Source organism: Neurospora tetrasperma, assembly GCF_000213175.1.
Source record: "Neurospora tetrasperma FGSC 2508 unplaced genomic scaffold NEUTE1scaffold_4, whole genome shotgun sequence".
Taxonomy (NCBI): domain Eukaryota; kingdom Fungi; phylum Ascomycota; class Sordariomycetes; order Sordariales; family Sordariaceae; genus Neurospora; species Neurospora tetrasperma.
The window spans coordinates 3,824,625-3,852,298 of NW_009799102.1; the positions used below are offsets into that span (position 1 = coordinate 3,824,625).

Sequence of the window (27,674 nt, forward strand, 5' to 3'; positions counted from 1 at the left end):
GTCGGTGGTTTCGGTTGGCTTCGGTTAGCGGTATTCTGCTTTTGGGATTTTAAGAGAAGACTACATACGTAGCGAGTTTACACGGTGATGGAAGTGATAGAAGTGGTTGCACGTGAGCTGAGTGAACTATCAAGATTAAGCCAAAAGACAAGACAAGACGGATCTCATTTATCCACACATGACGTTTCTGACATCCTCTTCATCACCTGCTTATATACAGTATACTATATACCGCTAGAGCATTAATTCCTAACAGCGAAGCTATATACTCTATACAGCCAAGTCCGTCCGTCCGTCCCATTGGATGATGGCAAACGCTTCGATATATTGCATAAGCTGAAGTTGAACGTTGAGTAAGTAGCGTATTTACACAACGAATAGTAAGTAGGTAGTGAAGTTATGTTTTTCTGTATGGTCTGGATTATTAACAGTGGAAGATGGGGAAAATGGAAGCGAAATCCTGCTTTTGGTCGGTGGTTCTTGGCTTTTTTGTTTTTTTTCATGTTTTTTTTTTTTTGTAGTTGAAGGTTAAAGGGGACAGAGGGCGGGCGGGCGGGCGGACTGACGGGACGGGAACTATAGTTCTAAGGCCGGGGTCCTGAACAACTTAAGTGAACCGAGGGTAGAAGGGCAAGGCAGGGTACTAAGTGGCAAGATACCTCAAAAAGGGGGTTCAGTTTCCTTACCCCTTACGTAGCTCGATTTTGCCCTGTTCTTCTGTCTTCGAAATTCTCCGAAACGGCGGCGGCGGCGGGAGCCGGGAACTAGACTACACTATACTAGTGTAGGTGCCGATGTTCACTACGCAAATTCGACGACGTGCCCGAGTTCGCTGCATGCATAAAGTAATAACCTATGTATGTCTGTTGCCATTGTGTTATTGTGTAATTGTGTCATTGTGTCATCGGCCGACGGGCTTGTGTGCATTGGGTGGTTTATGGATTTCCATGACTGCCATAGTAAAAAAACAAGCAGGAAAGAACCTGAATTTAGGGGTCCTTTTTTTCCCAACGGTCGACCCTGACTTTGAGAATCCCAGCTGTCACCAGGAAAGGAAAAGGATGTGCAAAAAGTTGATGAAGTGTGGATTGCGGACCTAGGTACTCAGCCTACTATTTCCGTGCATGCTCATTGATGTTAGTTAGTGGTGTTGGGAAAAGAAGGGGGTAGGTCTGGGGGTGATGAGCGCAGGCCGGTCGGTGACGTCAAGGTATGACATGCCATGTTATCGGGATGCGCATGGAACCTCATTGGTGAGTTGGGATAAGTATCGCATAAACAGATCATCAACGGGCATTGACAAGAACCAACATCATTATTGCGAGTTTCCTTGTTTCGCGTAAGCATTTGCGCAAGTATGGTAGTGAGGGGGAATGAATATAACATCAATGGGGGTTCTCGCCGGATCTTCAGGGTCCTTTTGGGTTTTTCTTCCCTTTTTTTCTTTTCTTCTTTTTCTCCTCAAGGTCGAATTGACAAGGAAGCAAACACAGCATTACAAGACAGCTGTTAGTGCATACGCGGGGAACGACGTATAATCCCTTAACGGCACTTATACACCACGACGACCAATCACGTTCAGCACCTCACCTCCTCGAATCACAACGACGACAACGGACTGCTACTCCTCCCAAAGTCAACATCAATAACAAACCAAACAGAAAAAAAAAAAAAATGCCAACAGTCATGGGCCTAACCACCGACTCCTCCTCCAAAACCACCACCACCCTCGGCAACCAAGACCTCAAAAAGCCCAACGGCGGCTCCCGCCTCGACACCATTTCCAAACGCAACCACCACGCCGCCAAAGAAATCGAGACCCTCTTCTGGCGCTGCCTATGCGACGACCCCTCCGCCGCCCCGGAATACATGGCCGAGGACTGCATCCTCATCAACCCTCTCTTGTCGTCGCACCCCTCCACCACCCCGCTATCGAAAGACAGCGAGCCGAACATACTAGAGGTGTTTGAAAAGGCGGAACCGTGGGCTGGGTTCCGGTTCCATGGAGATCCGCTGGTGGTGGAGATTGATTTGATGGCTGTGGCGTTGGTGTACAAGGTTAGTTTGTATACGGTTGATAAAAAGGGCAAGGGGACGAGGGAGGTGGTGGCTAGTGTGAGTAGTAGTTGGAGGCAGACGGCGGGGGCGGATTGGGTGTTGGTGGCGCATCATTGTCAGTATGTTGATGATGAGTGAGTGGTGAAGGAGAGGGAAGGAATGGGAAGAAAAGGGGAGGAATAGGGATTCGATATAGCCGATGGGAGTTTGTTGGAGGGGTTCTGGTTGAAGAGGTTTGAAGCGGATGGGAACGGGAGTTCTGATTGGGCGCCTTTTTTGTTGTGTGTTTATTTGCTTGCTTGGTTGTCTTATGATGATGAGTTGATGATGGAAAGCTTTCCTTTGGGCTTTCACTTTCAAGTAGCTTTTGGACTCGGATGGTATTCGTCTGTAATTACATCTGTATACTTAATGGGCTCGCTCGCGTTTACCAATACCTAATGCCGTCATTTTTGTTCTGTATGGTATCGAGCGATCTCGCTTCTCTCATTTTGGTCGGTGGCATCCATGTTAAGAGGGAAGCTGGTAGTAATTAGCTCACTTGAAGCTGGAAGAAGCGACTGCGCAAACGGTTGCGCAATCCAGGTTGATGGCCATGGCGAAGCAAACCAAACGGATGCACAACCGGCAGGCGAGCCTTGCCTCCGCTGCAAGACGGACTTTGTACTTGCACGAGCCCCCTCGTTTTCCTTCTCCAACTAAATGATCAACCCAACGGCAATCAATTTTGACCCGACACAAGGGAATTCCAAACGGCTTCGATATCCCACGAATACCCCCAATCCCATTCAGTCCGATTTCCATCAAAGCGATCTTGAATGTCTCTTGATCTCTCTCCGCCCAACACGGACACAGAGAATGGCAGAGCAATCCTCCTCGAGTTTTGGCTGGTTTGTCGCCTTTATGATCTGGACCTCCTCGTTTCGAATTGAACCCTTACTAACTATCTCTCTCTTTTGCCAGATGTCATCGCATGCTTACCCACGTCAAACCTGGGGAAGAACCGACGATTCAGGCGCTCTATCCTCGAATGATACCACAAGATCGATGGATCACAAGGACGGGAAAAAGCAATCGAGCAACCACAGCAGGATACCCTTCTACGAGAGTCGGCCAAAGCTTGTCTTTCTTCAGCTAAAGAACTGCCGACGGCTGATGTGTCAACCGACAAGTCACATACTCATATGTCCAATGGAAAGCAGTGGCCTACCATTATCGCTTCGGAGTTCAGCCGTTCGAAGACTTTTTCGTTGCCCGGCTGTTATCGGAATTGCCCTAGAGAACGCCGTTCGGATCATCGATACACCAGAATGATGCTCGGCGCATCTTACTACTGCTCAGCCCCGAAGTCCCCTCGACAAAGCCACAAATAGCCCACTGTCCAATCCGAGGGCCATCATCAGCGGCCACACAAATGAACATGTGACACACTCTTTCCTGACTGGATGCCGTCCATTGTGGCTGAGAGCATCGAGAAAGGGCGTGATTGGTTGATGTTTCAAACAGAAGGAACATAAGAATTGCCCGGAAGAGGGCTCTTCGCTTATTGTCAATGAGAGCTACTTGTACTCGTCCTACAGATGGCTAAAATAACTGCCTAGTGATTGAGCCTAAGACAGCAAGGAGCGGCTGAACTCAATAAAGTACGCAAACCCATCGGCTGGCCTTGATGCCCAACAACCTACGCTATACTCTACTCCCAGCTTCATACAACAACGATACTGCTCGGAGGGAATGACCAAGTCCAAAGCTCAACCGTGAACTTTACAAGCTCGGGCTGTTCTTAGTCTACCGTAGCAAGCAAGGTGTGACTTTTGAGGAGCCGAAGTCGTCTTAAAGACCATCTGGGGTACGTTCTCGATCTTTCTATTGCAGTTTGCGTCGGCCACTGTATTGAGCCTGTTATATGGAGCTCGTTCTGACAAACTCTCTCAGATAAAGGCACAAAATCGATATCTTCCAGGCCATCGCTTGACAATTCGAACCTTCGGACGACGTAAACACTTGGCTGCCTGCAACAGTGTCGTGAACGAACAACGAGCCATATCGGGTGTCTCAAGATATGCCGCCCCTCAGCTACTATACGTATGTTCGAAATCACTTCATTCTACACCCCAGTCAATGGCGGTGAATATGAATCCGTCTCTATTCCTGTCGAGGGTATGTTGACTCTCAACTGACAAACAACCAGAATTGGTGAAGACCAGGGCGAAGACGAACTTCCCCCAGCGATCCTGCCCCTTACAGAAGAGGGCGGGAATGCCATCCGTTTATTGACACTCAGGGAACCGAGCTCTTATGAGGGCGATACGTTGTCGCTGGAAATGCATCTCTCAACAACATCTGAGGAGTACATTGGGCTATCCTACGAATGGGGCCAAGCGGAGCCGGATGATCCAATAATTCTTGTCAACAATCGCCAAGTTCAAATCCGGAAAAATCTCCACGACGCTATAAGGCAGATCTTCGAACATTATTCGTATTACCGGAAGCACCATTGTGGAGCCACGGCTGTGGATGAGCGCGTGCTAGAAGACCACGACGAATCCTTTCCATACTTCCCGTTGGATCGCCACCGTGGCCCTTTCGTGGATACTTGGAGTTGTAGAGACTGGTCTGAGGAGAGCTTGTTTGAGGGAGTCTGGCTTTGGGAGGACGGGTCTGAGGAGGACTGCTATGAAAAAGCATCATTTCCATGGACTAATCTGGGGGATAGCAGCTTCTGGGCGAAACATAACCCACCCCGACTGTGGATTGACGCCCTCTGCATCAACCACAGACGACAACAAAGAGAAAAGTAGCCAAGTTGGGAGGATGGGTATCATCTTCAGCTCTGCCAAACTGGTGCTTTCCTGGATAGGGTTGCCCAGAGACGGTAGTAATGATGCGCTGAGAATGGTGAGAATTCTGAGCATGTCATGCGGAAAGCCGTCCGAACTAGGGCAAAAAGAGGGCCTTACGGACAGCCTGATAGTTTCGATTGCGTCACTTTGTGAACGTACTTACTGGCGCAGAGTCTGGATACTGCAGGAATTATTCCTGGCTCAAAAGTACATGGTCATGTGTGGTCCTGAGTCCATCGCATCAGAGTCGTTTGACGAGGCTCTGGCCCGCCTCGCACGCACACCAATCCCCCATGATAGCATCGACCGGAGCGCGGCAAAGGCGATAGTCGCTTCAACGTGGAATAAGGAGGCCTACTCGTTAGTTCGATGGCTTCGTGTCATCCTTGTTGGCAATTTTCAAGCTACCGTCCCGCATGATTATATCTATGCGCTACTCTCCATCTCTTCTGACGCCGTCTTGGACATGGACAAACCAGATATTGACAGGGCCCAAATCATAGTGGACTACGACAAGACAGTTGCGGAAGCTTACTGTCAGTTTTTACAATCCTTTGAGGCAGGCCCTTCATTGATGAAGCACAGACTCTGGTTGCTAAAACTTGCGCTCAAAATGGGTCTTTCACGCGAGGAAGGTGTCGCCCTGCTGGATTCGGAGCATTCGAAGAGATGCGAGGTGACAAAGGGCTCGAAGAGTGATCTCGATAATTGGCTCTTTGGATTCAGATATCTCTGAGTCTGACCAGCAAATCACAACACTGGAAGGAGAGCGTTACACATCCGGGGGTAACAGAGTCAGTGTTTTGAGCCCTCGGCGCCCGGCGGTCTGGCATATCCATACAAAATCCTTTGGGTTCTTGTGGTTCAACGCCCTGAATCGATTCCTATCGATCTGTTCCCAGTCGGACGTCGAAGCTACGGAACCCCGGGATCACTTATACGGTTTTCTAACGCTTTTCTGGGACTGCGCTAACGGACTCCTTGCCATCATACCGGTTATCGATACGTCGGTTCGAACGGTCTTATGCGAGATCATGGAGTTCTTGGCAAGCAGCAACGACATGTCTTTGTAGTTGCGCCGGACTGAAGTTTCAGTAATGTCCACATGTAGCAGGTATCTATTCATTCTTCGGCGAACATCGACACAAGACCACCTCAACCACCGTTTGCCAACAACCACAGTCTCACGTTGTATCACGACGGAATATCCATCCCACCTCGATTTCCATTCTTAGTCTGCAAGCCTTTCGTCCCTTATCAACCAATCCACCAATCAGGCATTTTCCCTCTCATCGGACCACGCCGTTTTGGTTGGTTAACCGCCACGTCATGCAGCACTGCCTTCGAGGTGTGGCTGGGCAGGGAGCCTCTCACCAGGTCGATATAACAGCTGCTGTTGGTCTTTCCCTTCCGTCGCTTGTTTTCATGACATGATAACTCCAAGACATCGACCACATTTACTTCACAAAGTCACCAAGAGGTCAACAACAAATCTTTGCTTTGGCATAATCTTTTCCTCGTCATCAACACAACCCAGGTCAATGAATATCAACGGATGAGACGTAAAGGTATATCATGGATGCCCATGAAGTGGGTAGGACAGTTGGGGCATGGTATGGAGCCTTGTCGCGCTTTACACAAACTGAGAGCTAACTCCTGTAGTAGCAATGCAGGCCCCGACCAAACAACTGGCGAATGTTACCCGTATCGACAACTCGAGCATGAAAATATCATCCGTCTTCTCTTCATTACACCAAGCTCTGGTGAAGAGGTTAGCTCTACCTACTCCCTTTTACATGCGGAGCTAGGCAACATCCCCTACCAAGCACTGTCGTATGAATGGGGATTACCTAGTGATGACGACCCAAATATCACCATTGACGGCCACACGGTCAGGATCCGCAAAAATCTTTCCGAGGCACTCAAACAGATCAGTTCAGTCATCCGTTACCTCGACTTCCTGCTCCTTTGGATCGATGCACTGTGCATCAACCAAAATGACGATGCCGAGAAAAGCCAGCAAGTCCAGAAGATGGGGAAGATCTTCTCAAGTGCGGAGCAGGTCCTTGCCTGGACTGGACCGATGGCAAACGACAGCGACTATGCGATGGATATCCTCAATTCCGTGCCTCAGGATAAAATACTTTACCCAGAAATTTTGAATAACAACCGAGCAAAGACAGCCATTTTGGCTTGGTGCAATCGTCCCTACTGGAAAAGGATATGGATCATCCAGGAACTCTTCCTAGCGAAAAGGCTTGTTTTCATGTGCGGTTCTAGGTCCATCTCCAGACGCGGGAATGCGATTGCTAATTGTCTCTGGGTCATTCTTAAAACAAGTGAGAAATCTCTACCCGCGGTCGAGCCTGACAATGCTGAGTTCTGGGACACTGTGCTCTACTGGGGAAAAAATAATTCGCACACCCTGCGGAAGTGGCTTTATGTTTGCGCCACTAGCCAGATCATGGCCACCGACGCAAGAGATTATATCTACGCGGTACTCTCGATATCGCATGAAACCCGCAGCTGCCTTGCTCAAATCATCCCTGACTATACCAAATCAGCCGAAACGGTTTTCGAGGATTTAAACACCTTGATGATGGATGAGAAGGCTCGAGAAGGATGTGAATCGTGTATTGGCAAGGTGAAGACATTCGATCATATCGAGAATAAGATCGTCAATGGGTGGTTGAAAAAGACAGTCGGTCTAAACGTGCAAATTGGGTGGCACGACAGATCGGAATACCCCTCTTGCAACTCTTGTGGACGTCCAGAGCGGATATACAATAAGGGGGAACTTTCAGACGTAAAAATTGGATCTAAAAGAAGAGGAATCCGGACTTCCGAGGTCCACAGACTGAATTTCACCGCTATGGTAGTTGAAAGCCTGGAGCAGGGGGAGAGGGTAGGGGTAGGAGGAGGAGGAGCCCGTGCTCGGAATCAGAGAGTCGGCGGGGCGACTTATACCGAACGCCCAGAACAGCAATGAGATGACCAGCGCCAGGGAGGTCTTGAGTTATTTCTACCTGGTAGCAACAATCCGGAAGTGGGAATGAAAATAGAGCATCTACATGATCGTTCCCCTTCCCAGCTCCTCCGACCGCCAGCCAACCGCCAGCCAAATCCGGTATCTGATCCCAAAGTCCCAAATCCCCCAAGCTGCCTACCCATAACGTCTACCCACACACACCCTACAATATCGCTAAAGGCAGGTATACTCCCCATTCAAACCGTCACTTCCCCTTCCCCTCATTTGACTCTTGAACTTCCCAACTTCCCAGCTCCCTAACCCCATTGCACCCTAGAGGTAACTCCCAACCGCAATCTTTCCCCTTTCCCCTTGCTCAATCACCCACTTACCCAACTACCCCATCACATCCCCCACCCCCTCCCCCCTCCAATAACAAACCCACAACTCATACACCCGACAGTACTCACACCCCGGCCACCTAGACGGATCCGCATGTAACTCGTCGTGTTCCTGAATCTCCGCCGCCTCGAAAGAAGGCGGGGGTTCTCGCGGTGTGGGACGTGGTCGTGGACGAGGAGGGACGATTTGTCTCTCTTCGACAAGTTCTGCGTAGGACGGTAAAGGGAGGTCTGTCCTTCGGGAGGAGAGGCGGGCGTAGGGGGGCGGCGGTGGTGGTGGTAAATGTAGAGTGAATTCGGATGTTGGCAGTAGTGGTGGGGATGGTGGTGGGGAGGGCGGTGGTGGTTGGCGGTTGGGAGGGGTGGGTGGTCTGTTGAGGTTGTGGTTGCTGAGGGTGTGGTTTGAGTGAGGGGGGGAGAGGGGGGTGGTAGTTGTTGTGTGTGAGGTTGTGGTGGGGGTCAAGATGGAGGTCGAGGTCGAGGTCGAGATTGAGGTCGAGGTTATGGCTGAGTTGGTGGTTAAAATGGAGGTCCAGCTTGAGCTTGTTGTTGGTCTGGTGTTGGGTTCAAGCTGTGGTTGCTCTGCGTTGGGCGACATGGAGGAGAGTTTGGAGTGTCGCTTGTCGAGGGCATCATTTTGGTATGAGGGAAGTTCTGGAGAATTTGAAGGCATGGTATTTTTTCTAGGTATGCCGTTCTGTCGCCTGGGGCGGAGGTAGTCAAAGATGCCCATGTCGTATCTTCTTTCGCTGGTTGGTATTATCTGGTGTATGTATGGTATCATTGACTTGGCGTTTGAGTTCAAAAAAAACCGAGCAGAAGAGAGAGTGTGGAACATGAAACGTCCTTAAATATCCACTACTTCGGTCACATATATATATATATGCTCTACATTTACTCCCCTCCCTGAAGAAATCAACCATGTGTATGTGTGAGGAATAAATCCGGGCATATACAACGGACTTTGAAGTCCGTAGGTTGAGGTTCCTCCGGCGCGCGGGCGGGCGGGCGTCTGAGCCTTGCATGAATCTCTGTTTCACTCTCTGCCTTGGGTGGGTGGGTGGGTGGAAGCCTTGGCCGAATTACTCTAGTCTACTACATACCTGTTTTCTTTTTTTCTTTTTTTCTTTGTTCCATGTTCGGTAAAGCCAAGAAGGGATGATGTGCAGATAACGAAGAACCCCCGCACTGGCGTTCGGAGATATGCACCTATACCTACCTCCAATGTGTAATGTGATGCGGCGCAGTTATTATTTTATTATTATTATTATTTGTCCCCTTTGTTGTCGTCCGTTCGGTCGGTCGGTTGATCGGATCTTTTGACCATTCATTCATAAAAACCTGGGGGATCGACATGCTGCTGGACTAGTGTAGTGTAGTGTAGTGTATGCATGGAATATTCGCAGTGCTTTCCGGATTGGGACACCGTAGCAAGTAGTGTACAGATCACAACTCCACTATTTAGCCTTGCGTGCTTACTTACTTGGATGGGCTTCGGGGCAAAATCGTATTGTTCGGTGTCTAAATAGAGATGGTGCATACTTGCGTGAAAGGTGTCCTGTGATAGGTACCTCTATTGTTCGATGCTGTACAAGCGAAAAAAAATGCCCGATCGTCGCATGTGGTTATTGTTAAGTGCGTTCACCTGACTACTGATGGCGCTGCGAAGAGGGATTAGGATATCAGGATGGGGGAACAAAGGAAGTGAAGGAAAAGAATAAAATAAAATAGAAGAAAAAAGGAAGAGGAGGGAACGGCCAGGGAATATGTCTATTGGATGCTACAAGTAAGAAAGCAACTCGTGAACGCGTTGACGATAATGTCCAGTTCGTATGACAGCCGCGGCCGCTCTTCACCCACTATCTATCTAAGTAGACGTACACGCTAAATCCCACTGTTAGCGCCTCAACTCCAGCGCCTACCCACTGAAAGCGTCAGGCAGCTTGTTCGACCACAGCACAGCAGACACCTGTCGTTTGGATCGCTCTACCTCAACCTTCTACACATGAAACGAAAACTGATCACTATAAGCAAGAAATCACCCTAGTTTCCAATCGAGGTCCAAAATATTCTACACTGGAAATAATGGAAAAATGTGTTGATTCTCTCGAGTGTCCGCGATCAATTCTTCCATTGCCTGCTCGGCTTTCGTCGCGGCCGTTGGTCACCTACCTACCTACCTACCTAATCACGGCAGTCGATCCAGTGCACTGCCCTACGGCACCCTCTGCTAGAGGTACTGCGGGCAAGATGGCGCGGGGATGCGCTAACAGCTGCTTGCTGCCTTCTACCTACGTACGCTTTCGTGCTAGCGGTTCTGCAAAACCGGATACAGCACTATCTACTACACACACGTAGTAGGCTTTTCTGATGTTAGTCAGTTAACAGCACTTGTTTCACCTGCAGCAAGTCCACTCCCACTCCCACTCCCACTCCCACTCCCACTCCCACTCCCACTCCCACTCCCACTCCCAATACCACGTCCCGACTCCCTCCAACTGCTCCTGGACGCTCCATCATGACCAGGACGATACCTCCTGTCCTCACTCCCACCAACACATCTACTCACACATCCAGTTACTTCTTCATCACAAACCTCGTTCATAACAGGACCCGTCTTTTACACAACTTTGTTTCTCCCTTTATTCATGTTTCATCACATTCCCGCCTTACCTCAGTAGACATCGGTTGGATTTGCCTCAGCATTGTCACCACCACCACCACCACCACCACCAGCAGCAGCAGCAGCAGCAGCAGCAGCAGCAGCAGCAGTAGATTACTCACCTGAACATGCGATCATGCTTCCTCGTTTATCGTCCGGCATGGCGCGAGGGGCATCGAATGCAATTGCCGAAAATAGAGAAGGAAAAAAAGAAAGAAAGAAAAAAACGGAGGGAGGGAAAGAAAGGAAGGGCAGGAATGTTTAGGATGGGATGGTTTGTTGGTTATATGGTCAGGTCAACACTTCTTTATAGACTTTTTCATTTCATTAACATCGATTTAATCATCAAGTTTCATCTTTTCATTAGGTTCCCCCTTCCCTCCCCTTTTTCATTTTCTCTCTCTCTCTCTCTCTCGCCTCAACAATGGTATAAGTTAGGTATCCAACACAAACACAAAAACAAAATCAATCCACAGTCATCCATCCGCACTGCTTCTTTACTGTGACAGCAGCAACTTTTAGACAAACAACTTATGGAACCACCTCTTCCAAGCAGGCATAGCCGCCAACTCAGCTTGGTACGCATTGATCGACTCCCAATCATGTTCGCGACGGCCCGTATCAACATCGATCTGGTCAACGCGGAGCCAGCTCGTGCGCTTCCAGATGAAACCGCCGATCCAAAAGACGATGACGACAGGGAGGGCAAGGTACTGCACAAAGAAGCCCTCGACCGTGTTGAAGCCGCCGCCGGGAGGGCAGATGGCTACGTAGAACTGTTGTTGCACTTGTTAGCACCTGTCACGAGATAAATCGAGCGAAGCGAGCGACAGAAAAAAAGAAAACATACCTGAGCAATCAACACCAAAACAACCAACACCAACCCAAGCCACGATCCCCACACACCGCCCGCAGCGCGGAAAGGAATCTCCTCCACACTATGTCCCTTGAGCGCCCACGCCTTACGAAAGCGAATATGGCTCAAGCAAATCGATCCCCACGTGAACAGCGCCGCCAGCCCAGAAAGCGAAAGCAACCAATCGAACACCGTCGGACCAGCAGCCGCCAAGTTGACATAGGCCAAAGGCCCAAACGCAATGATGGCCAGCACCGAGAAAAGCGGGCGGTTGGAGCGATCAACGTACGTAAAGATCTTGGGCGCGTACCCCTGCTGAGCGAGGGCAGTCAAGGTGCGCGAGCCACCATAGACGCAAGAAACACCGAGCGAGAGGACCGACACCAGAATAACCACATTCATGAACGAGTCGAAGCCCGTCAGGTTCGCGTACTTGCCCACCAGCACAAAGGGGGAGGCGTTGACATTGATGAACGGGTTAGCGCCCAGAAGGTTCTCGTCATCGTACGGGATGAGCAAGCCGACGAAGAAGAGACCGAGGATGTAAAAGAGGGTGATGCGCCAAAAGACTTGCTTGATGGCGCCGGGGAGGGACTTGACGGGGTTTTTGGCCTCGGCAGCAGCGAGACCGACGAGTTCGGTGCCCGAAAAGGCAAAAGCGGCGGTGACGAAGCAGGAGCAGAACCCCCTAAAGCCGTTGGCGAAGGCGCCGGGGGAGTACCACAGGGCGGCGCCGGTGTAGTGGTCGTAGCGGCTGCCTTTGGGACCGCCGCCGAGGACCATGACGAGGCAGATGATGAGGAAGACAATGGTGGCGCCGAGCTTGAATGACGAAGCCCAGAATTCCTCTTCGGCGTAGCCGAGGGTGCCGAAGACGTTGATGATGATGATGGCGACGAGGAAGATGGTGATCCAGACGGCTGTTTTTACGGTCAGTATCTTTGTTATAAATGAACCAATACGAGTATGTTTACGTACCAACACTTATGTCCTGATTCCAGTACCCGACCGTAAACCCGCACACAGTAAGTTCCAAAGGCAAGACAATCGCCCACTGGAAGACATAGTTCCAACCCATGGCGAAACCCCAAGACGGATCAATAAAGCGAGTCGAGTAGGTATAGAAACCACCGGTAACAGGAAACATGACAGCCAGCTCACCCAGGGCGTACACGACGTTGAACATCATGACGCCGATGATGGCGAAATCAATCAGCAGCGACGCCGGCCCGCCGTTGTGCAGCGCCTTGCCGGACCCGACAAAGAAACCGGCGCCGATGGAGCCGCCAATGGCAATCATGTGCAGGTGGCGGGACTTCATGGTGTGCTCGATCTCGGTGCCGTCGCCCGTGTGGAACCGGCGGGGCTTGAAGGAGGCGAGGTTGAGACCGTTGCGCGTCATGAAGTCCTCCTGTTGCGCCTCGGCGACGCTGCCGGCCTCATAGGCGGGAAGAGTGGCCGCGTCGACGCGGGTCTCCTTGTCGTGGGAGCCCGCTGACCCTTTTTCTATGTCAGACATGGTGTGGTTTTGGGATGATTGGGTTGGAGGGAGGTGGGGAGAGAGAAAGGGGAAGAGGGGGGAGGGAGAGAGAGGTTAAAGTACTGCCAACACTTCACCCTCGGCTTGCCTGGAGAGACTGGGAGTGTCTACCCCAAAGGCAATGTAGAATCACATACATAGGGGTCAAATGAAGACATCCTATCAGGAGCCAGATAGGCGACAGCGCGGAGAATTGCCTCTGCGGGAAGACTAGAGAGATAGAGGGTAGGCCTTGTGGCGATGGTGGTACAGCCAAGCTTCTTGGATTGCGGAGGTGGCCCTGCTTGAAGGGAAAGCCTCTCGGACGGTAGCCCGAGATGGGAAAGGCGTCGTCTGAAGAAGATAGGGTAGCCCCGAGGGGGGGTGGTTTGGGGAGGTTAGGCCAAACACATGGCAGTCCATAGCCCTCCATGTCCTTGTTGTTGTTGTTGGAGTGTGATCCGCAACGGAAGTGTATTTCATATGACCCGGCCAGGTTGCAATCTGTGGACAAATAACAATGTGTACATACAAGCACTCCTATACGTGCAATAAGAGAGACAGTTGAGAGGAGGCAAGGATGATGTCGAAGTATGCAGATACTATCACAGGGCAGTAACCGGACCAAGAAAGGTCGCCCCCGTTTTCCATACCATCTGGCATGGAAGGCAACTAGAAAGATGCATCTCTCACCATTTCATCTATGTTCCGCAGCCAATGGGGTGTTGTGGCTGGACGGGCCTAGGCTACTGGCTTGTTGGAGTTCATACTGCTAAGGACGGAAACGGAAAGGACATGATAGGCCAAGTCTACCCAAGCTCGCCCAGCTGATGAACGGGGGGGAAGGAGGGAGGGGGAACTGGGTGAGCTGGTGAACTAAACTAGAACTGCATCGGGAATCAACACCGGCTTGGAAAAGTGAGAGATGATCAAGCTGGAGGAAAATAAGCGCTGATCTTTGGGTAAACCAGCCAGACCAGACGCCGACGGAGAAGGTAGTGTAATGTAAGTGAACAAAGGAAGAGTGGTTCGACTGTCATTGAGCTCACTGCTGAATAGGACTCGACTACATCATTGGTGTCCGTCCGAGATAGGCGATAAACCGGCGATGGACGGGAGATATGAGGCTTGGGGGCCCAGATGCTGTGGAACCACAAGGCAATGGACGGGAAGCACAACCCAAGAGTCCACTTGGTCCCCGTTGCTCTCGTGGTCTCCCCCAGACCCTTCTGTGCGCATGGTGATATCCACAAGTGATGATGGATGGTGGAAATAGAGACCATGTCCGTCCCCACCGGTGCTAAGGAACACTAACAGGTGAGACTAACGGAATGACGAGCATACCATTGGTTGACACGATATAGAATCGCAGTATCACTTGAGAGAAGGGGTAAAGACATGTGGGGACTGTTGTTGCTACCATGTGTTGCAACTGAGGAATCCGACAGCTCGGTGGATGTGTTGGGAACTTGGGATTGGGGGTGCCTGACATGTCCCACGGGTGGCATCGTGATGATTCTTTATGCAAGCGTGTTTGTGTTTGCTGATCGCTTAGCGGCAGATTGATGAGTTTATTCTGTGTCCATATTCTCGACGGTGTTCTCAATCGAGGTCCTTTTCTTGGAGAGGGATCACCATTGAAGAAAAAAAAGACAGAAAACGGCGAGATGGAGAAATGGGGCAAAGATGACCGGGCAAAAGCCAAGTGCTTAGGCTTGGTCTTGGAGTCTTGGTGTTTTCTTGGATGAGATGAAGTGTGGCTGGTTTCATTGCATGCGGCTCTTGGCTGCTGCTTGGCACCTGTGCCTGGTGGCCGCTGTCTTGGGACTCCACTGGACACCTGGTGCTCAACCACAATAGTGGAGTCACTGGCAGGTCCAGTGTCCACTCCGAGCCCAGACGCAAACAACCTCAAAATGCGGGGGAAGGGAAATTGGATCCACTCGGCTTCCCAACTCCTTCCTCCATCCAAGATCATGACCAAGACTTGACCAAGACTTGACCAAGACTTGCCCAAGACTTGCCCAGCGCTCTTTCCAACAAACACCAAGAGTGCGACAAGACCTTCCAAGCTTTTTGCTTATCACGGGCCGACACGGGCTGATAGGTGAAAACATGGATTGCTATCTTGTCCTATCTCGGGCGCTTGCTCTTAGGTGCCTGGACAGAGTGGACTCGGTGGACTCGGTGGAACTCGGTGGATCACGATAACTGCTCCAAGTCCACAATTACGGAGTCGCCCTGATAGCATAAGTCGACGACAGCTGATGTTGATACCATTTACCTCTATCTCGACCCTACATCGGCGATATTCAAGTGCTACTTGGGACAAATTGGGAACGTCCAAGGCATGTCTGCGCCGAATTGCGGCATGGTCAAAGAACACCCCGAGCATCACTTCCGCCTCCCGGGATACACTTCATGATGTCAACTCCCACCACCATCAAATCACAAAGAACAAAGGAAACGCCAATGGCCAGATTATCAGCATCGGTTGAACGAGGCAAAGGTTGACAGTTGAGGCCAATTCCTGTGCCGAATTCAACGTCAGCGGCACTATTCTGCTCTGTCTTGCCCCCAATCCCTACATCCAGAAAACTACCACACCTCGAACCAGTTCTCGAATATCTCTTCAATAAACCCAAGCCACTGATAACAATCGACCGCTTGGTGGCGTCCGTGATGGGGCGCAGGTTGACATTTGGTGGCATACCACCACACACTATATCACGTGTCCTAGTTCCGCTTTGGTCAAAGCCGGTTGTGCTGCGCTAACAATATACTAACAATTATTGGGCTGGCCTGCGTTGACACTGCACTCCATTGACCACTTTGATGTCTGATTGAATGGCATATCGATTCTTCAATATTGCTTCACCCTCAGATATACGGAGGGACCACTGTCTTTACCCTTTACACGACCCCTTTGGCCTCTGAGTCTGTTGACCCATCCCTCGTCCCGTTGCCCATTCGTTAGCACACAGCATCACAACACCACACTGAAGCCCCCCATCGCGTATCTCACAGGAACCCTTCCATTCTCTGCCCAGACTTAAACATCCCAGAAATGGCCACACGCGCCAGCCAAGCAAAGCAAACAGACCAAGCGGTTCAAGCCAAGCATGGCTGTGTCACTCTCCTCCTCCTTGGGGACCCCCCACGCCAAGTACAGCGCCATCGCCAAGTTGCCCAACCAAGACCGCCATGTGGAAAAGAAGACGGTCAGTGTTGGCTCCAACGGGGACCTGCCTTCACTTCTTCACTTCCTTCCTTACTTCTCTGCGGTGTTTTTATTCGGCGCTAGGGAACTGCCGTTCATGTTTGGTGCCTGGTGCCTATCGCCAGGTCTGGCCGGGATGCCTATCACAAACTACTGTAAGTGCTTCGGACCTATCTAGCGCTAAGTAGGTCGTCGCCGAGTTGCCGCCCCCCTTTTCTCTACATATTGTACAGTCAAGACACTGGTCTACGAGCTACTCATTATGCCATTTGCTTTGAGAGGGGATTCAGGTGCTTAATACATCAATTGAACTGTCAATCAAGTATCGGCGGTACGAGTATCAGTCCAAACCCGAAGCTCCTGGGTTTAAAGAGAACGAACTGCTGAATGGACACACACTTCGTCCTTCATCAACAGGGCTCTAATCGCAAGAAAGACTAAAAGATTCGTGGACAAGACCCTGATGCCACAAGGTCCCCGCATGCATGGTGTCACTCACTCCTGTCCCTCTCTTGATATGACATGATATGATCACCAGGCTTCCAAGGGACTTCTAGAAAGATAGAACATATGGCTATAAGACGGAGTAGTACGGTGTGCGGGCGTGCGTGGTTTTTTGTGACTGTGTTGGTAGTACCTGCATTGCATCTGTCATCACGGCACCCTCGGGTTTTTTCATCAAGGATCTCCATACCTAGGTAGGTACCTGTCTTCGCGTTTCCTTAGTTTATAGTGTATGTATGTCCCTGTCAATACCCCCCCCCCCCCCCCCCCCATTTACAATCTACATTCTGACATTAATTCTGCCGCGCATCATTCCCAGCGTCAGTTGAGGCGAGTGTCAGTATTACTCTGCGGCGTTATTATTACATTATCTTCATTGGTTAATGGTTTAAAACGGAGAAAAAGAAAAAAAAAAAAGAAAAAAAAAAGAAGAGAGAGAGAAAGTGGCAGTCAACGTTGTGAGACCCTGAGTAGATGACAGCAATATGAAAAGGGTATATATATTTTCTAAAGTGGTTTGGAACCACCTTCTCCCTCCGGTGTGTAACGGAAAATGCAAAACGACCAAGGTAGAACAAAAAAGTTGACGGGCTCCAGGTGCCTCTTCATTTCTTAACGGAGAACAAAAAGGAGATTGAGAAGTAAGGCTGGCCTCTCATTACGAAGAAGAAAACTAAACGGCGTTATAGAAACATTGTTAAGACCAAAATGACAACGAAGAAGAAGAAAACTCATACCACCACTCCTCTCCTCCCTTTACCCCTTTATCCCTCCCCCTCCACAACCCCCTTCCTTCCATATTACCCCCCCTTCTTTTTTTTCCTCTCCTTCTTTCCCTCCCCTCACAACCCTCAAGAATGATACAACCCCCATCTTAAAGTATATTCATCCCCCTTAAACGTCTGACTAACACACTGCGTATCCCCATAACTGCCCACCCTCCCCTTCCACTGATACTTGTCGATACTCTTCTGGATCCACTCGCTAATATCCAAATCGCCCACCAACGTCTGCAACCCCTTGGGCACGTCCGGCGTGCTCTCGATTCCCAGCGCACACGACCCGTGACTGACCAACGTCCGCTGCGTGCCGCTCATGTAGTGCCAGGTGCCTCCGCGAGGGGAAATGTTTTGGATAATAACCTTGCAGTCGTCGACGAGGGGAGAGCCGGCGGAGGTCGCGTTGAAGTAGCCGCCGCCGCGGCAGTGGTCTTTGTTGCCTGAGCGTTTGGAGGGACGGACGAGGCCGGTGGTGGTGGGAGAGGAGGGGTTGGGTGAGATGTTTGGTGGGGAACTGGGAGGGGGGAGAGAGGAGAAGAAGGCGATGGCGGGGTCGGAAGGGTCGGATTCGGTTTCGGTGTGGATGTGGTTGGTGTTAGGGTCGTCGGCGGGGATGGAGGAGTTGATGGGGTTGGTTTTGCTGGCGGACTGTTTGGAGGGCGTGGCGATGGGGGTGGCGGTGATGAGGGAGAGGAAGCTGGAGGTGGTGAGGAGGAAGGTGAGGAGGTTAGTTGGGAGCTGCATTTTTTTTTCGTGGAGAAATGTGGTCAGATTGAGGGTTTGGTATGGCTTCTTTGTACGTTTGTCAAATGAGTGTCGGTGCGGTAGTAGGACCAGGGGCCTCTGATGCGGTTGCGGACGAGAAGGTTGTTCAGCTGAATAGACCATTCTCTCGGGAAAGGAGGTTCCTGCCAGAGGGTTTTATCCTTGAACATGGCTGAACAGGATTCTAACATTGCCTTTGACTTGAAGTCTTAGGATTGTGGTTATTTTGGGTGGAGGAACTATGGAAAGAGCGGCATCGAGCGGGACGGGAAGCGGGTGGCTCAGGAGTGGACAAAGACTGTCGGAGACGGTTCAAAGTCCATTGTTTGAGATCTAAAAGGCAACATATGGGCGTTCGTCCGGATGACCAGGTACCGTGTCTTGAGATTGTGTGGTGGAATGTTCACATGGGCTTGATGAGATGGCGGGATTGGACTACTGCTGATGATTGAGAATATCCCGATGGTCCGACTTGTTGGCAGCCCAAACGTCATTTGAACAGGATATTGTGAAGGTTCAACTGACCACAGCAGGATGGAAGTACACTACAGTTGAACAATTTCTGATTCAGTGATCGACTTTCCCTTGTCAAGGTGGATCCAGCATTCCCTGGGCTTGGAGGAAGGTACGAACGGGGTTCTTTCACTCCGTCACCAACCATGCTCTGAACACTAACAAGAGTGAGGAGTCAGTCAGACAGTGAGGGGGGATTTACTGATACTTGAATTTGTCGAAAGTTGCTGGAAAGGAGTTATCAAATTCCTGGTACGTGAATACAGTGATCAAAATAATCGTGAAGAGGTTATCTAACATCTGAAGCTACCTGATGACGGACGTAAGGAACTCATTATCTGTACATCATGCCTTTTCTTCTTTCCTTCAATCCACCCCACCTTCCCTCTTCCACATCAAATTCGCGTAATGGCATCAACCTCTGCTCTCCCATTTCTTCCCATTTCTTCCCACCCTTTCCACCATCTCGAGCTTCTTCCAGCCCCCTCCAAGGTACTACACAACTCCCTCCACTCCCTCAACTCGCAATCCCGTCCCACCACCCCCGCTGGCTCCCCTTCAACTTATACCCAAAATACACCTGATACCGCTTTGTCTCCGCATTATTCCAACACTTCCACTTGCCCTCCACCTCAAACCCCCGCACCATCCAAAGCCCCTGCTTACCAGCCGCACCATCCGGCGAATCAATGATGGCCTTGATTCCATACAGATACGACCGCTTGATATCCGTATTGCCAATCTTGAGGACCACCCCCTTGTTCACCACGGTGCCCCTCGTCCTGAGGACAAGCTCGCACGTCTTGGCTGTCAGCAAAGTGTACGAATCCGTGATGGACGCGCGATAGGTAAAGTAGCGGCTGCGCCCGAGCGCGTTGGCGGGGATCATGGCGCAGTCGAGAAAGTGCGGGGATTCGTGCGGGATCACGTCGTAGGGCTCGGTGCAGAAGGTGTAGTTGACGCCGGGGCCGAAGTCGCGGTTGGAGAGGGGCGAGGATGAGTCAGCGGCGTAGGGATCGTTTGACTCTGGGGAGCCGTCAGAAGGGGGGTCTGAAGAAGGGTTGATGGTGACGGTTTGGTATTTGTCGAGGTCGGAGATGGGGATGCAGGATCCGGTCATGGTGGTGTTGTCCTTGGGAGAGAGGTAGTAGATGTCGAGGCAGGGTTCGTTGGAGGCGTCCGTGTCATCAGTGTCTCTCGGTTTAAGGGATTGTTGGTGCTGGTAGTCTGTTTGGAGCTGGCGGAGGGTGGGCAAGGAGACACAGCGGTTTTGGTTGGGGCCATTGGCGGAAGGGGACTGGTTGTTGAACTTGAGGTTTACGCAGAGGTTATTTTCCTTGGCTGCTCTCCTTCTGGCGTGTTGCCTTTGGTATTTTGTTTGGTTGGAATCTTGGCCGTTCGGAAATTGGCCGATTGGTACGCAGTCAGTGACTTTGCCTGTATTGATGTCAACGACATCGACGCAGCCGACGAGTTTCGGATAGGGATTTGCCGAGACTGTAGCGACTACGGCAATGACGGCGAGGATGGACCTTAGGTTTGTTGGCAGCATGGTGAGTTACTGCTTAGTGAGTGAGGTCAAGAGATTGAAATTGTTGACGATTGCTATAGGAAGCCCGGAGTATGGATGGAAAGCATCAATACATCTTATACATCGTGGCCACGGGTGTTCCAACATGGTATTACGGGAACAAGGCGGTATTCAGAGCCTATTCAGGTCGGTTTCTTTCCCTAGGAGACAATGGGTATTGACTCGTGCCAGGAGCAGGCAAGTTTCCAGTTATAAGCTGGCCATCCCTCATCCGCACATGTCTATTTCTATCTGAGCGGCAAAGCCAACAGATCCCGTGAGGGAGATGAAAGATTCAGCTTTCGTGACTCCAGTATCCTTCATCGGGGTTTTCTGCGATGCATATGAGCAAACGACGAAATTTTCCGGCAACGGACGGGCGGCTTGTACGGATAGCGACCGTTAACCAACGAGCAACCAGTTAATGCTACCGGTTCAATGTCATGGCCGTAAGCAGATTTTCATTTTCTCTCCTACTATCGCCACGCGACTACCCTTCCCCGGTGGAAAGAAATTTCAGTAATTTGTTGTACCTCCTTTTCCGCAATTCCATTTTGATATTCTGAAGGTCAATTACTATAGACAACATTCTGTCTGTCCATTGTTCCATTCCCCATCCTTTGTCCCCTCGTGTCATAGCCAGGCCGGGTGGCATTCTTGTTCCTGATATATATATGACCGCCACTTTTTCTCTTTGTTTCCTGCCGGACAGCGTGACCCGCACTGCCTTCCGTGTAACTGCAAGTTGCAACTCACGGCTGGACCATATTCCTTAGCTCTAGCCGTGCCTATTGGGAATAAGATCTGAACGGACATCTTACTCGGTCAGTGATGCAGACACTCAGCGGAAAGATTCTTTCACGTCTTGTTACTCAGACAGGCCCAAAACAGAAGTGCAGGGAAAGTTGACCTAATTCCTTTCACAGACGTACGGACACTCGAAATTCACCACATTTCCACACATGTCAGTCACGCTACAGTGCTTCAATTGTCATTTATTCACCATGCGCTTTTCGCTTATGTAACAGTCATTCAACGTATCCAAAACAACCTTCAACCCGTCGACGAACTCTCCCCCCAAAACACTGGACAGCAGCCAGTTCACTCCGCCTCCCAATTCACTCAGACGCAAACGCAGCACCAGCACCCGTATACTTCAAGCTGAACACACCGCGCTCAATACTGTTCAGGAGCACATATCCCGACTTGAAGAAGGGATACACAGACCAAGAACCCGTGAACTCAGCCCGGCCACCGTAACTGTCATCCTCAGGGTAGCAGTCAAAGAAGCCAACCTGCTCCAAGCCCGACCCATCCGGCTTGGAGGGGATACTCGACACATCGACGATACGCAGACCAGACCCATAGTTGCTCTGGTAGCTGAGCCCCTTAACAACATACTGGTTATGATCGATCGAAGTGGCCGGGCTCTGGTAAATACCGCTGAAAGTAGGAGCAGTAAGCGAGCTAATGTCGACAATGTACGTAGTCGTCTTCTTGTTCGACGCATTGCCGTTGCCGTAGTACTCATCCAACTCGTCATCCAGCAACAGGTACTTCATGCTACTATCAACCAACCAGCCCTGGTGGGTGTAGCTCGCTCCGTTGTACGTCTTGGAGCTCAACGTCTTCGGGGAAGACTTGCTTGTCACATCCACGATATCGAGCGTGTCCTCGTTGAAGTTGAAGCAGATCTCCTTGCCGGTGTAGCGGGTGTCGGGTCCCTTGTAGATGACGCACTGCGCGTCGTGCACGTAGCCGCCCGCTGACAGACAGCCGGCTTTGACGGGGGAGGCAGGGTTGGTGACGTTCACCATGAAAAGACCGCCCCTGCACCCGGCCGAGGCGGCGGTGCCGACGGCGTAGATCATGTTGGTCTCCTCGTGCGCGACGATGTTGTGCGAGGACCCGAAGCCTTTGTAGATGGCGGTCAGGTCGGAGGTGGTGGAGAAGACTTTGGGGGAGGATGGGTCGACGTCCAGTAGCTTGGTGAGGTCAAAGACTTGTAGGCCGTGGTTGGAGGCCTCGGAGCCGATGTAGACGTGGTTGCCGATGACTTTCATGTCGCGCCAGGAGGAAGAGGTGGTTTGTGTGGGTAGGCGGCCGAGGTAGACGAGCGAGCCGTCGGAGAGAAGCTCGACGAAGGCGGTGCCGTCGGTTTGCCCGACCGTGGCGAATTCACGGCCGTTGGGGGCGGTCCAGCCTTTCACGTCACATCGTCAGCATCAGCATCAGTATCATATACTCGAACTCGGGTTGTCAGAGGGAGAGGGAGATAGGGGGCAACTGATGGAACTCACCCCAGATGTCATTGCCCTTCCTTGTCGACGATCCCATGTCCTGATGACGGAGGAACCCCTTCAAATCGACGTTGCTGCACTGGTACTCGCCCGCCTTGCCGTTGACGCACGAAGTGGCGGCAGTAGCCTGGTAGCGGTCAATGTCGTAGGCGCCGACCTCCTGCTGGCGGGCCCAGGTGTCGATCTTGAGCTCTCTCAGCTTGGCCATGGACTCGGCAGCAACGGTGCCGGCGAGGGCCGTAACGGCCGCCAAGAAGGTGGACGTCTTCATTTTGTGACGACGGAGGAGGTGACGAAAGAGAGAGGGAAAGAGACTGAGGAGTAAGGAATGGGGATGAGGAGCTGGTTGGGGCTGGGGGACCTGAAAACGGTGACGATCTTGACGATGGTGGTGAGGGTCTTTATACTCTTCTTTCTTCGCAGTCACATTATTGCCCGTCCGTTCTCAACAGAACAAAAGTTCTTCCTCGATCGCCATGTCGTGTTGGCGTCCCTGTTCCTGTTCCTGTTCCTGTTCCTGTTCCGGTTCCTATCTACCACTCTCCCGTTATGGCAGCTGGTTTCCTTCAGTCTCGAACCATGTAACCTCCAGAACGCAATACTTCCATTACTAGCAATGTCGCCATATCCAACCTTGCCAACAACCTCGGCTGTTTGTTCTCCCAGGCATCGATGTCTCCTTCTTATCCTAGCCTTGCCCTGCCCTCTTTCCCCTCCTTCCCTACCCACGCGACGTCGTAGCGTCCCGCGCGCCGTCCCGATAGTTGATGGTCGATAACCTTGTCGTATCCGCCACTGGCCATTGAGGTCCTCAATTCTCAATCCCCGATCTTCACTCCTCACTTCTCACTCCCTACTTCCCATCCGCCTTTCACCAGCTCGCATGCGATCTCACAAACGCAATGACACTTGTCATTATCCCCTTTCGATAACTCATGACTATAGCGCTGTAGGTCGCAAGTGCCTGGAGAGAATAGAAGTACAGCCATACTCCCCTCTTCCCAAACAAAAAAAATGGATGGATTGATCAAGATGTTGCCACAAAGGAACTCGATACCAAGACGTCGCATTCAACCCCTCCCCTCCTCTCCCGTCCCCAACGAATTTTCTGACCTTCCGAATCCGAACGTCGTCGTCTTGGATTAATGCCGAGTCTCTGCGAGAAAACACAACATGTGGGGGGTGGTGGTGGTGGGGTGGTACTCTGGTGAGTAGGTAGCACTAAGCCGCAAAGACGACGGGGTGCAAAACCGGAAAACAAGTACAGCCGGCCGGAGTTAAGAGTTGGGGGTATGTTCGGAGTCGGGAGTGGGAGTTGGGAGTTGTGTCACCACCACACGCAAAGTACCTCTATGTACACTACCCAGGTAAGAAAACAAAATGGGAAATGCGACATTGGTCGGCTATAAACGGGGGTTCGGCACTCGGCAGTTGGGGCGGAACGAAGCGCTTACACTTGGAGACATACATGGAGGCTTATAGGTGGAGATATTCGAATGACGAATTACACTACAGTAAGATCGCATCGTGTAAGAAAGATCTTGGCAGATCATGTCTCGCGTCTCCTTGCGTTGCGTTGCGTTGCCTTGCATGTTCTTGGCCTTCTTGGGCATGGGCATGGGGCTTCGACCTACTGCAAGGGGAAGGTGGGAACAATACTCACCTTCCTTCGTTACCCGTTTCCTGCTTTCCCATCGTGGAGAAATATTTGGCCATCGTGGGGTATAGGTACTTGGCGGTCGATTGTTATCCTTCTTGTTTTTCGGTGACATTGCAAAGCATAGGTAGGTTGGTAGATGGTGATGTGAGGTTGTAGATGGCACATATTTGAATCGCTGCCTACCTTATCTATCGATTCTAATATGTTGCCTTTGTTACCTTGCCTTGACTTCCATACCATGCCATGCCATGAGCAAAGCTGCAGAAAGATATCGCCCAGTTATTTTTTTTCAATGGAAACAAGGAAAACAAGAATACTCCTCCACCACACCACTCTTGGCTTTTCTTTCTCCTCCTCACTACAATGTGCCATTCTATCGTCCTCGAATACCTACCTACTACCTAGAGGTATACTTGACACTCAAAAGCCCATTCAGCTTCCAGGTTATTGCTCGGCCCCATGGAGGTGACAATACCATCACCTTTCTCCCCCATTTAATCAACTGCAAAACCTTTCAACAACCAGTTTTCACACCCTCTTGACCAAGTTACCACGCGCCAGCCAAGTTGCCATACTTTTCTCCTCCCTCTCTCTCTCGGCTCGTGCTCGTACTTGCAGCATCCCATCCCACCACATCACATCACATCTTGATAGATATCTACCCACCTCTACCTAGAGGTACCTACCTACCCTGGGCAGGTAGTAGTCTAAAAGCAGGTACCGAGTCATCATTGCACATTATTGGCCACTGTTACCTACTTCTTTGGTATGTATCATACATACCATGTAGAGGCGAGAAGACTCTCGAATACATGTGCATGTACATTAGTAGGTATAGAACGCCGTGATACCGAGGTATGCTTTCGTTCAGATCATCGTCATAGTTCACCACATGGGAGAAGCCAGACGATCATGTTGATGGACTCGACAGTAAATATCACTTGAGATACTCGTTGGTACCTAATTATTCACATGGAGATGTCAGAGAGAAAAAAAAACTGAAACCAGACCCCTTGGGGAAAGGGGTGTGCTCAAATCTTTCAAGTTGTGTAACAAAGACTCACAACAAACAGTACTAGGCCCCCGACATGTCCAACTCAATTCTTCTCTTATAATGAAGTGCCGTATGAATGCCCTTCTATAGAAAAAGTCCTTTAACCAAGTTCCTATCTTCTTATCATCTCCATTCTCCGTCCTCCCACGCTCTTCTCTTGTAGCACCTGACCTGGGCAGCCCGAATACCACAAAACTGCTATCCTAGAAAACCAACATCACAAGAGGAAGATGACACCTCAGCACTACCTCCCCCTAAACAGACTCGGCGTGCGGTAATCGAACGCATCCGGTACATCATTCTCCACCTCCCAGGGACTCAGTTCCCTTGCCACCGCCTCCGTTCTTTCCTCTCCTCCCATATCATCATCACTACAATATCCCTCCTTCTCCTTCTCCTCCTTCTCCTTCTCCTCCTTCTCGTTATCCTTATCATCAGCATCATCTCTCCTCGCAATCCGCCACGCCCGGTCCAGAATCCTGATATACTCCAGCTTCCGAAATCGCTGGATAAACGCCATGGCCAAATGCTCGATTCGCAAGCTATGATGAGATCGAATATGCTCAACAATGCACTTGTATGACTTGTGACGACTATCTCCCGCCAGCCAAAGTTCGCGGAGGTTCCGAATACGTCTCAACTGCCACGTAATCGTGCTGATGTTCGTCGACGATAATTCTCCGGGATTGCATTCGACATGCGTCGTATCATGAGTAGCACAGAAAAAGCCAAAGTCACACAACGGAGGAAGTATCGTTTTGAGAGACTTTAGTGTGGTCAGGGACACAAGATGGGATAAGTTCTGCTCTGGGAGGGACATGCCGTTGGTGGGCAGGACTAAGCCCGACAAGGGGAATGGGCGGAGTAGCGTGTGGACACGCCATAGATATGAATAGGGATGCAAGCCGCCGCGTGGTCGATGCTGGTCTTGAAGATGGAATTCATCCACAAAGTTGATCACCAGGTTTTGTCTCAGGGTGAACTTGGAATCGTAGTATATCATTTCCCAGGCATAGCCGTCCGCCCAGGGCAACGTCAATTTTCTTAAGCTGGGAAGATGGAGGGCGTGGATCAACTTTCTCGCCAAATGCGTGTTGAAAGCAAGATTGATACCAGTGAAGTCTTTGGGGTGATGTGCCTCTATAAGATATGGACCGTCTACATAGTCGTCATAGAACAAGTGCAGCTCTTCGAGCCTGGAGAAGTCCAATAGATTACCCAAGAAGCCAGCCGGGTGATTATAGTTGTATCCAGGGTTCCTTGGAAAATACAACTCGAATCCTTTTCCAAGCTTGATATAGCGCAGCTTTTGAAGAGCCCTTCCTCCAGCGTGAAGATAGTTGCGACAGAGCTCTTGTATTATTGCGCCTCGCGGTCTTCCGGTACCAGCAACACGGGCACTGAGTTCGAGGCAGCTTAGATGGGGCGCACCTTTGAGCACCAACACTAGTTCCCGAAGTCTGAATGAGGATGTGGGTAGACTGAGGAAATGGCGTGAATTCTCATCGAACGGAAGCCCATGCAAGGCCAAAATAGTAAGATGCGGGAAGGTGAGACGAGCCTCTGGTATGTTGTAGGTTCGGGTTCCAAAAGTAGACCAATCTGGGGATTCCAGGACTGTGGCAACCAGATGTCAGTTTTTGTTTCCAGAATCAAGATGGAGTATGCATGGATTGAATCTGGAGAACTGGGATTATGAGACTCACATTCCGGCCGGTCTTGAGCCAAGGTTGCGCCTGCGGTGTCTAAAATCTGCTCCTCTCTGACATTTCCCCTTGCCTCCATTTTGATCGATCGAATTTTGGGAACGGATTCCCACAACAGTAGAAATTGATGGACCAGTCGAGGTACACCGATGGACTCAAAATGGTCTAGAAGAGGGGTACGTTTCAGGTACCACCTAATGGCTCGGTACACTGGAAGAGATTCGCGTTTATACCGTGCTATTTCCTGGGCCCTGGGCAAGTTGCCAACCGATTTTATGTGCGCAGCTGCTATGTCT

At 50.7% G+C, this 27,674-nt stretch overlaps 10 protein-coding genes across 10 annotated transcripts; 4 read left to right on the forward strand and 6 right to left on the reverse strand.

Annotated features, from left to right (window-relative positions):
- Positions 1-1,670: 1,670 nt before the first annotated feature.
- Positions 1,671-2,196, forward strand: NEUTE1DRAFT_130811 (uncharacterized protein; the record flags this gene model as incomplete). The annotated part of the gene is made up of 1 exon (XM_009854299.1): positions 1,671-2,196. One exon carries the CDS (start codon positions 1,675-1,677, stop codon positions 2,194-2,196), a length of 522 nt encoding a protein of 173 aa, XP_009852601.1.
- A 1,924-nt stretch (positions 2,197-4,120) lies between these two features.
- NEUTE1DRAFT_111439 (uncharacterized protein) lies at positions 4,121-5,637 on the forward strand (the record flags this gene model as incomplete). Its single annotated transcript, XM_009854300.1, has 3 exons — positions 4,121-4,143; positions 4,250-4,855; positions 4,890-5,637. The coding sequence occupies 3 exons, from the start codon at positions 4,121-4,123 to the stop codon at positions 5,635-5,637; spliced, it is 1,377 nt and encodes a 458-aa protein (XP_009852602.1).
- Positions 5,638-6,476: 839 nt separating this feature from the next.
- On the forward strand, positions 6,477-7,800 carry NEUTE1DRAFT_66086 (uncharacterized protein; the record flags this gene model as incomplete). Its single annotated transcript, XM_009854301.1, has 2 exons — positions 6,477-6,514; positions 6,567-7,800. Coding segments are annotated over 2 exons (1,272 nt in total), but the record flags the coding sequence as incomplete, so codon positions are not given.
- Positions 7,801-8,265: 465 nt separating this feature from the next.
- On the reverse strand, positions 8,266-9,003 carry NEUTE1DRAFT_102318 (uncharacterized protein; the record flags this gene model as incomplete). The annotated part of the gene is made up of 1 exon (XM_009854302.1): positions 8,266-9,003. One exon carries the CDS (start codon positions 9,001-9,003, stop codon positions 8,266-8,268), a length of 738 nt encoding a protein of 245 aa, XP_009852604.1.
- A 2,263-nt stretch (positions 9,004-11,266) lies between these two features.
- Positions 11,267-13,307, reverse strand: NEUTE1DRAFT_84772 (uncharacterized protein; the record flags this gene model as incomplete). The annotated part of the gene is made up of 3 exons (XM_009854303.1): positions 11,267-11,708; positions 11,783-12,708; positions 12,767-13,307. 3 exons carry the CDS (start codon positions 13,305-13,307, stop codon positions 11,451-11,453), a joined length of 1,725 nt encoding a protein of 574 aa, XP_009852605.1.
- Positions 13,308-16,429: 3,122 nt separating this feature from the next.
- NEUTE1DRAFT_139129 (uncharacterized protein) lies at positions 16,430-16,825 on the forward strand (the record flags this gene model as incomplete). The annotated part of the gene is made up of 2 exons (XM_009854304.1): positions 16,430-16,682; positions 16,761-16,825. The coding sequence occupies 2 exons, from the start codon at positions 16,430-16,432 to the stop codon at positions 16,823-16,825; spliced, it is 318 nt and encodes a 105-aa protein (XP_009852606.1).
- Positions 16,826-17,882: 1,057 nt separating this feature from the next.
- NEUTE1DRAFT_44892 (uncharacterized protein) lies at positions 17,883-18,554 on the reverse strand (the record flags this gene model as incomplete). Its single annotated transcript, XM_009853316.1, has 1 exon — positions 17,883-18,554. One exon carries the CDS (start codon positions 18,552-18,554, stop codon positions 17,883-17,885), a length of 672 nt encoding a protein of 223 aa, XP_009851618.1.
- A 929-nt stretch (positions 18,555-19,483) lies between these two features.
- Positions 19,484-20,640, reverse strand: NEUTE1DRAFT_102321 (uncharacterized protein; the record flags this gene model as incomplete). The annotated part of the gene is made up of 2 exons (XM_009854305.1): positions 19,484-19,644; positions 19,713-20,640. The coding sequence occupies 2 exons, from the start codon at positions 20,638-20,640 to the stop codon at positions 19,484-19,486; spliced, it is 1,089 nt and encodes a 362-aa protein (XP_009852607.1).
- A 987-nt stretch (positions 20,641-21,627) lies between these two features.
- Positions 21,628-23,229, reverse strand: NEUTE1DRAFT_84777 (uncharacterized protein; the record flags this gene model as incomplete). Its single annotated transcript, XM_009854306.1, has 2 exons — positions 21,628-22,861; positions 22,959-23,229. 2 exons carry the CDS (start codon positions 23,227-23,229, stop codon positions 21,777-21,779), a joined length of 1,356 nt encoding a protein of 451 aa, XP_009852608.1.
- A 2,687-nt stretch (positions 23,230-25,916) lies between these two features.
- On the reverse strand, positions 25,917-27,457 carry NEUTE1DRAFT_102323 (uncharacterized protein; the record flags this gene model as incomplete). Its single annotated transcript, XM_009854307.1, has 2 exons — positions 25,917-27,289; positions 27,379-27,457. The coding sequence occupies 2 exons, from the start codon at positions 27,455-27,457 to the stop codon at positions 25,917-25,919; spliced, it is 1,452 nt and encodes a 483-aa protein (XP_009852609.1).
- Between the last annotated feature and the right edge of the window lie 217 nt (positions 27,458-27,674).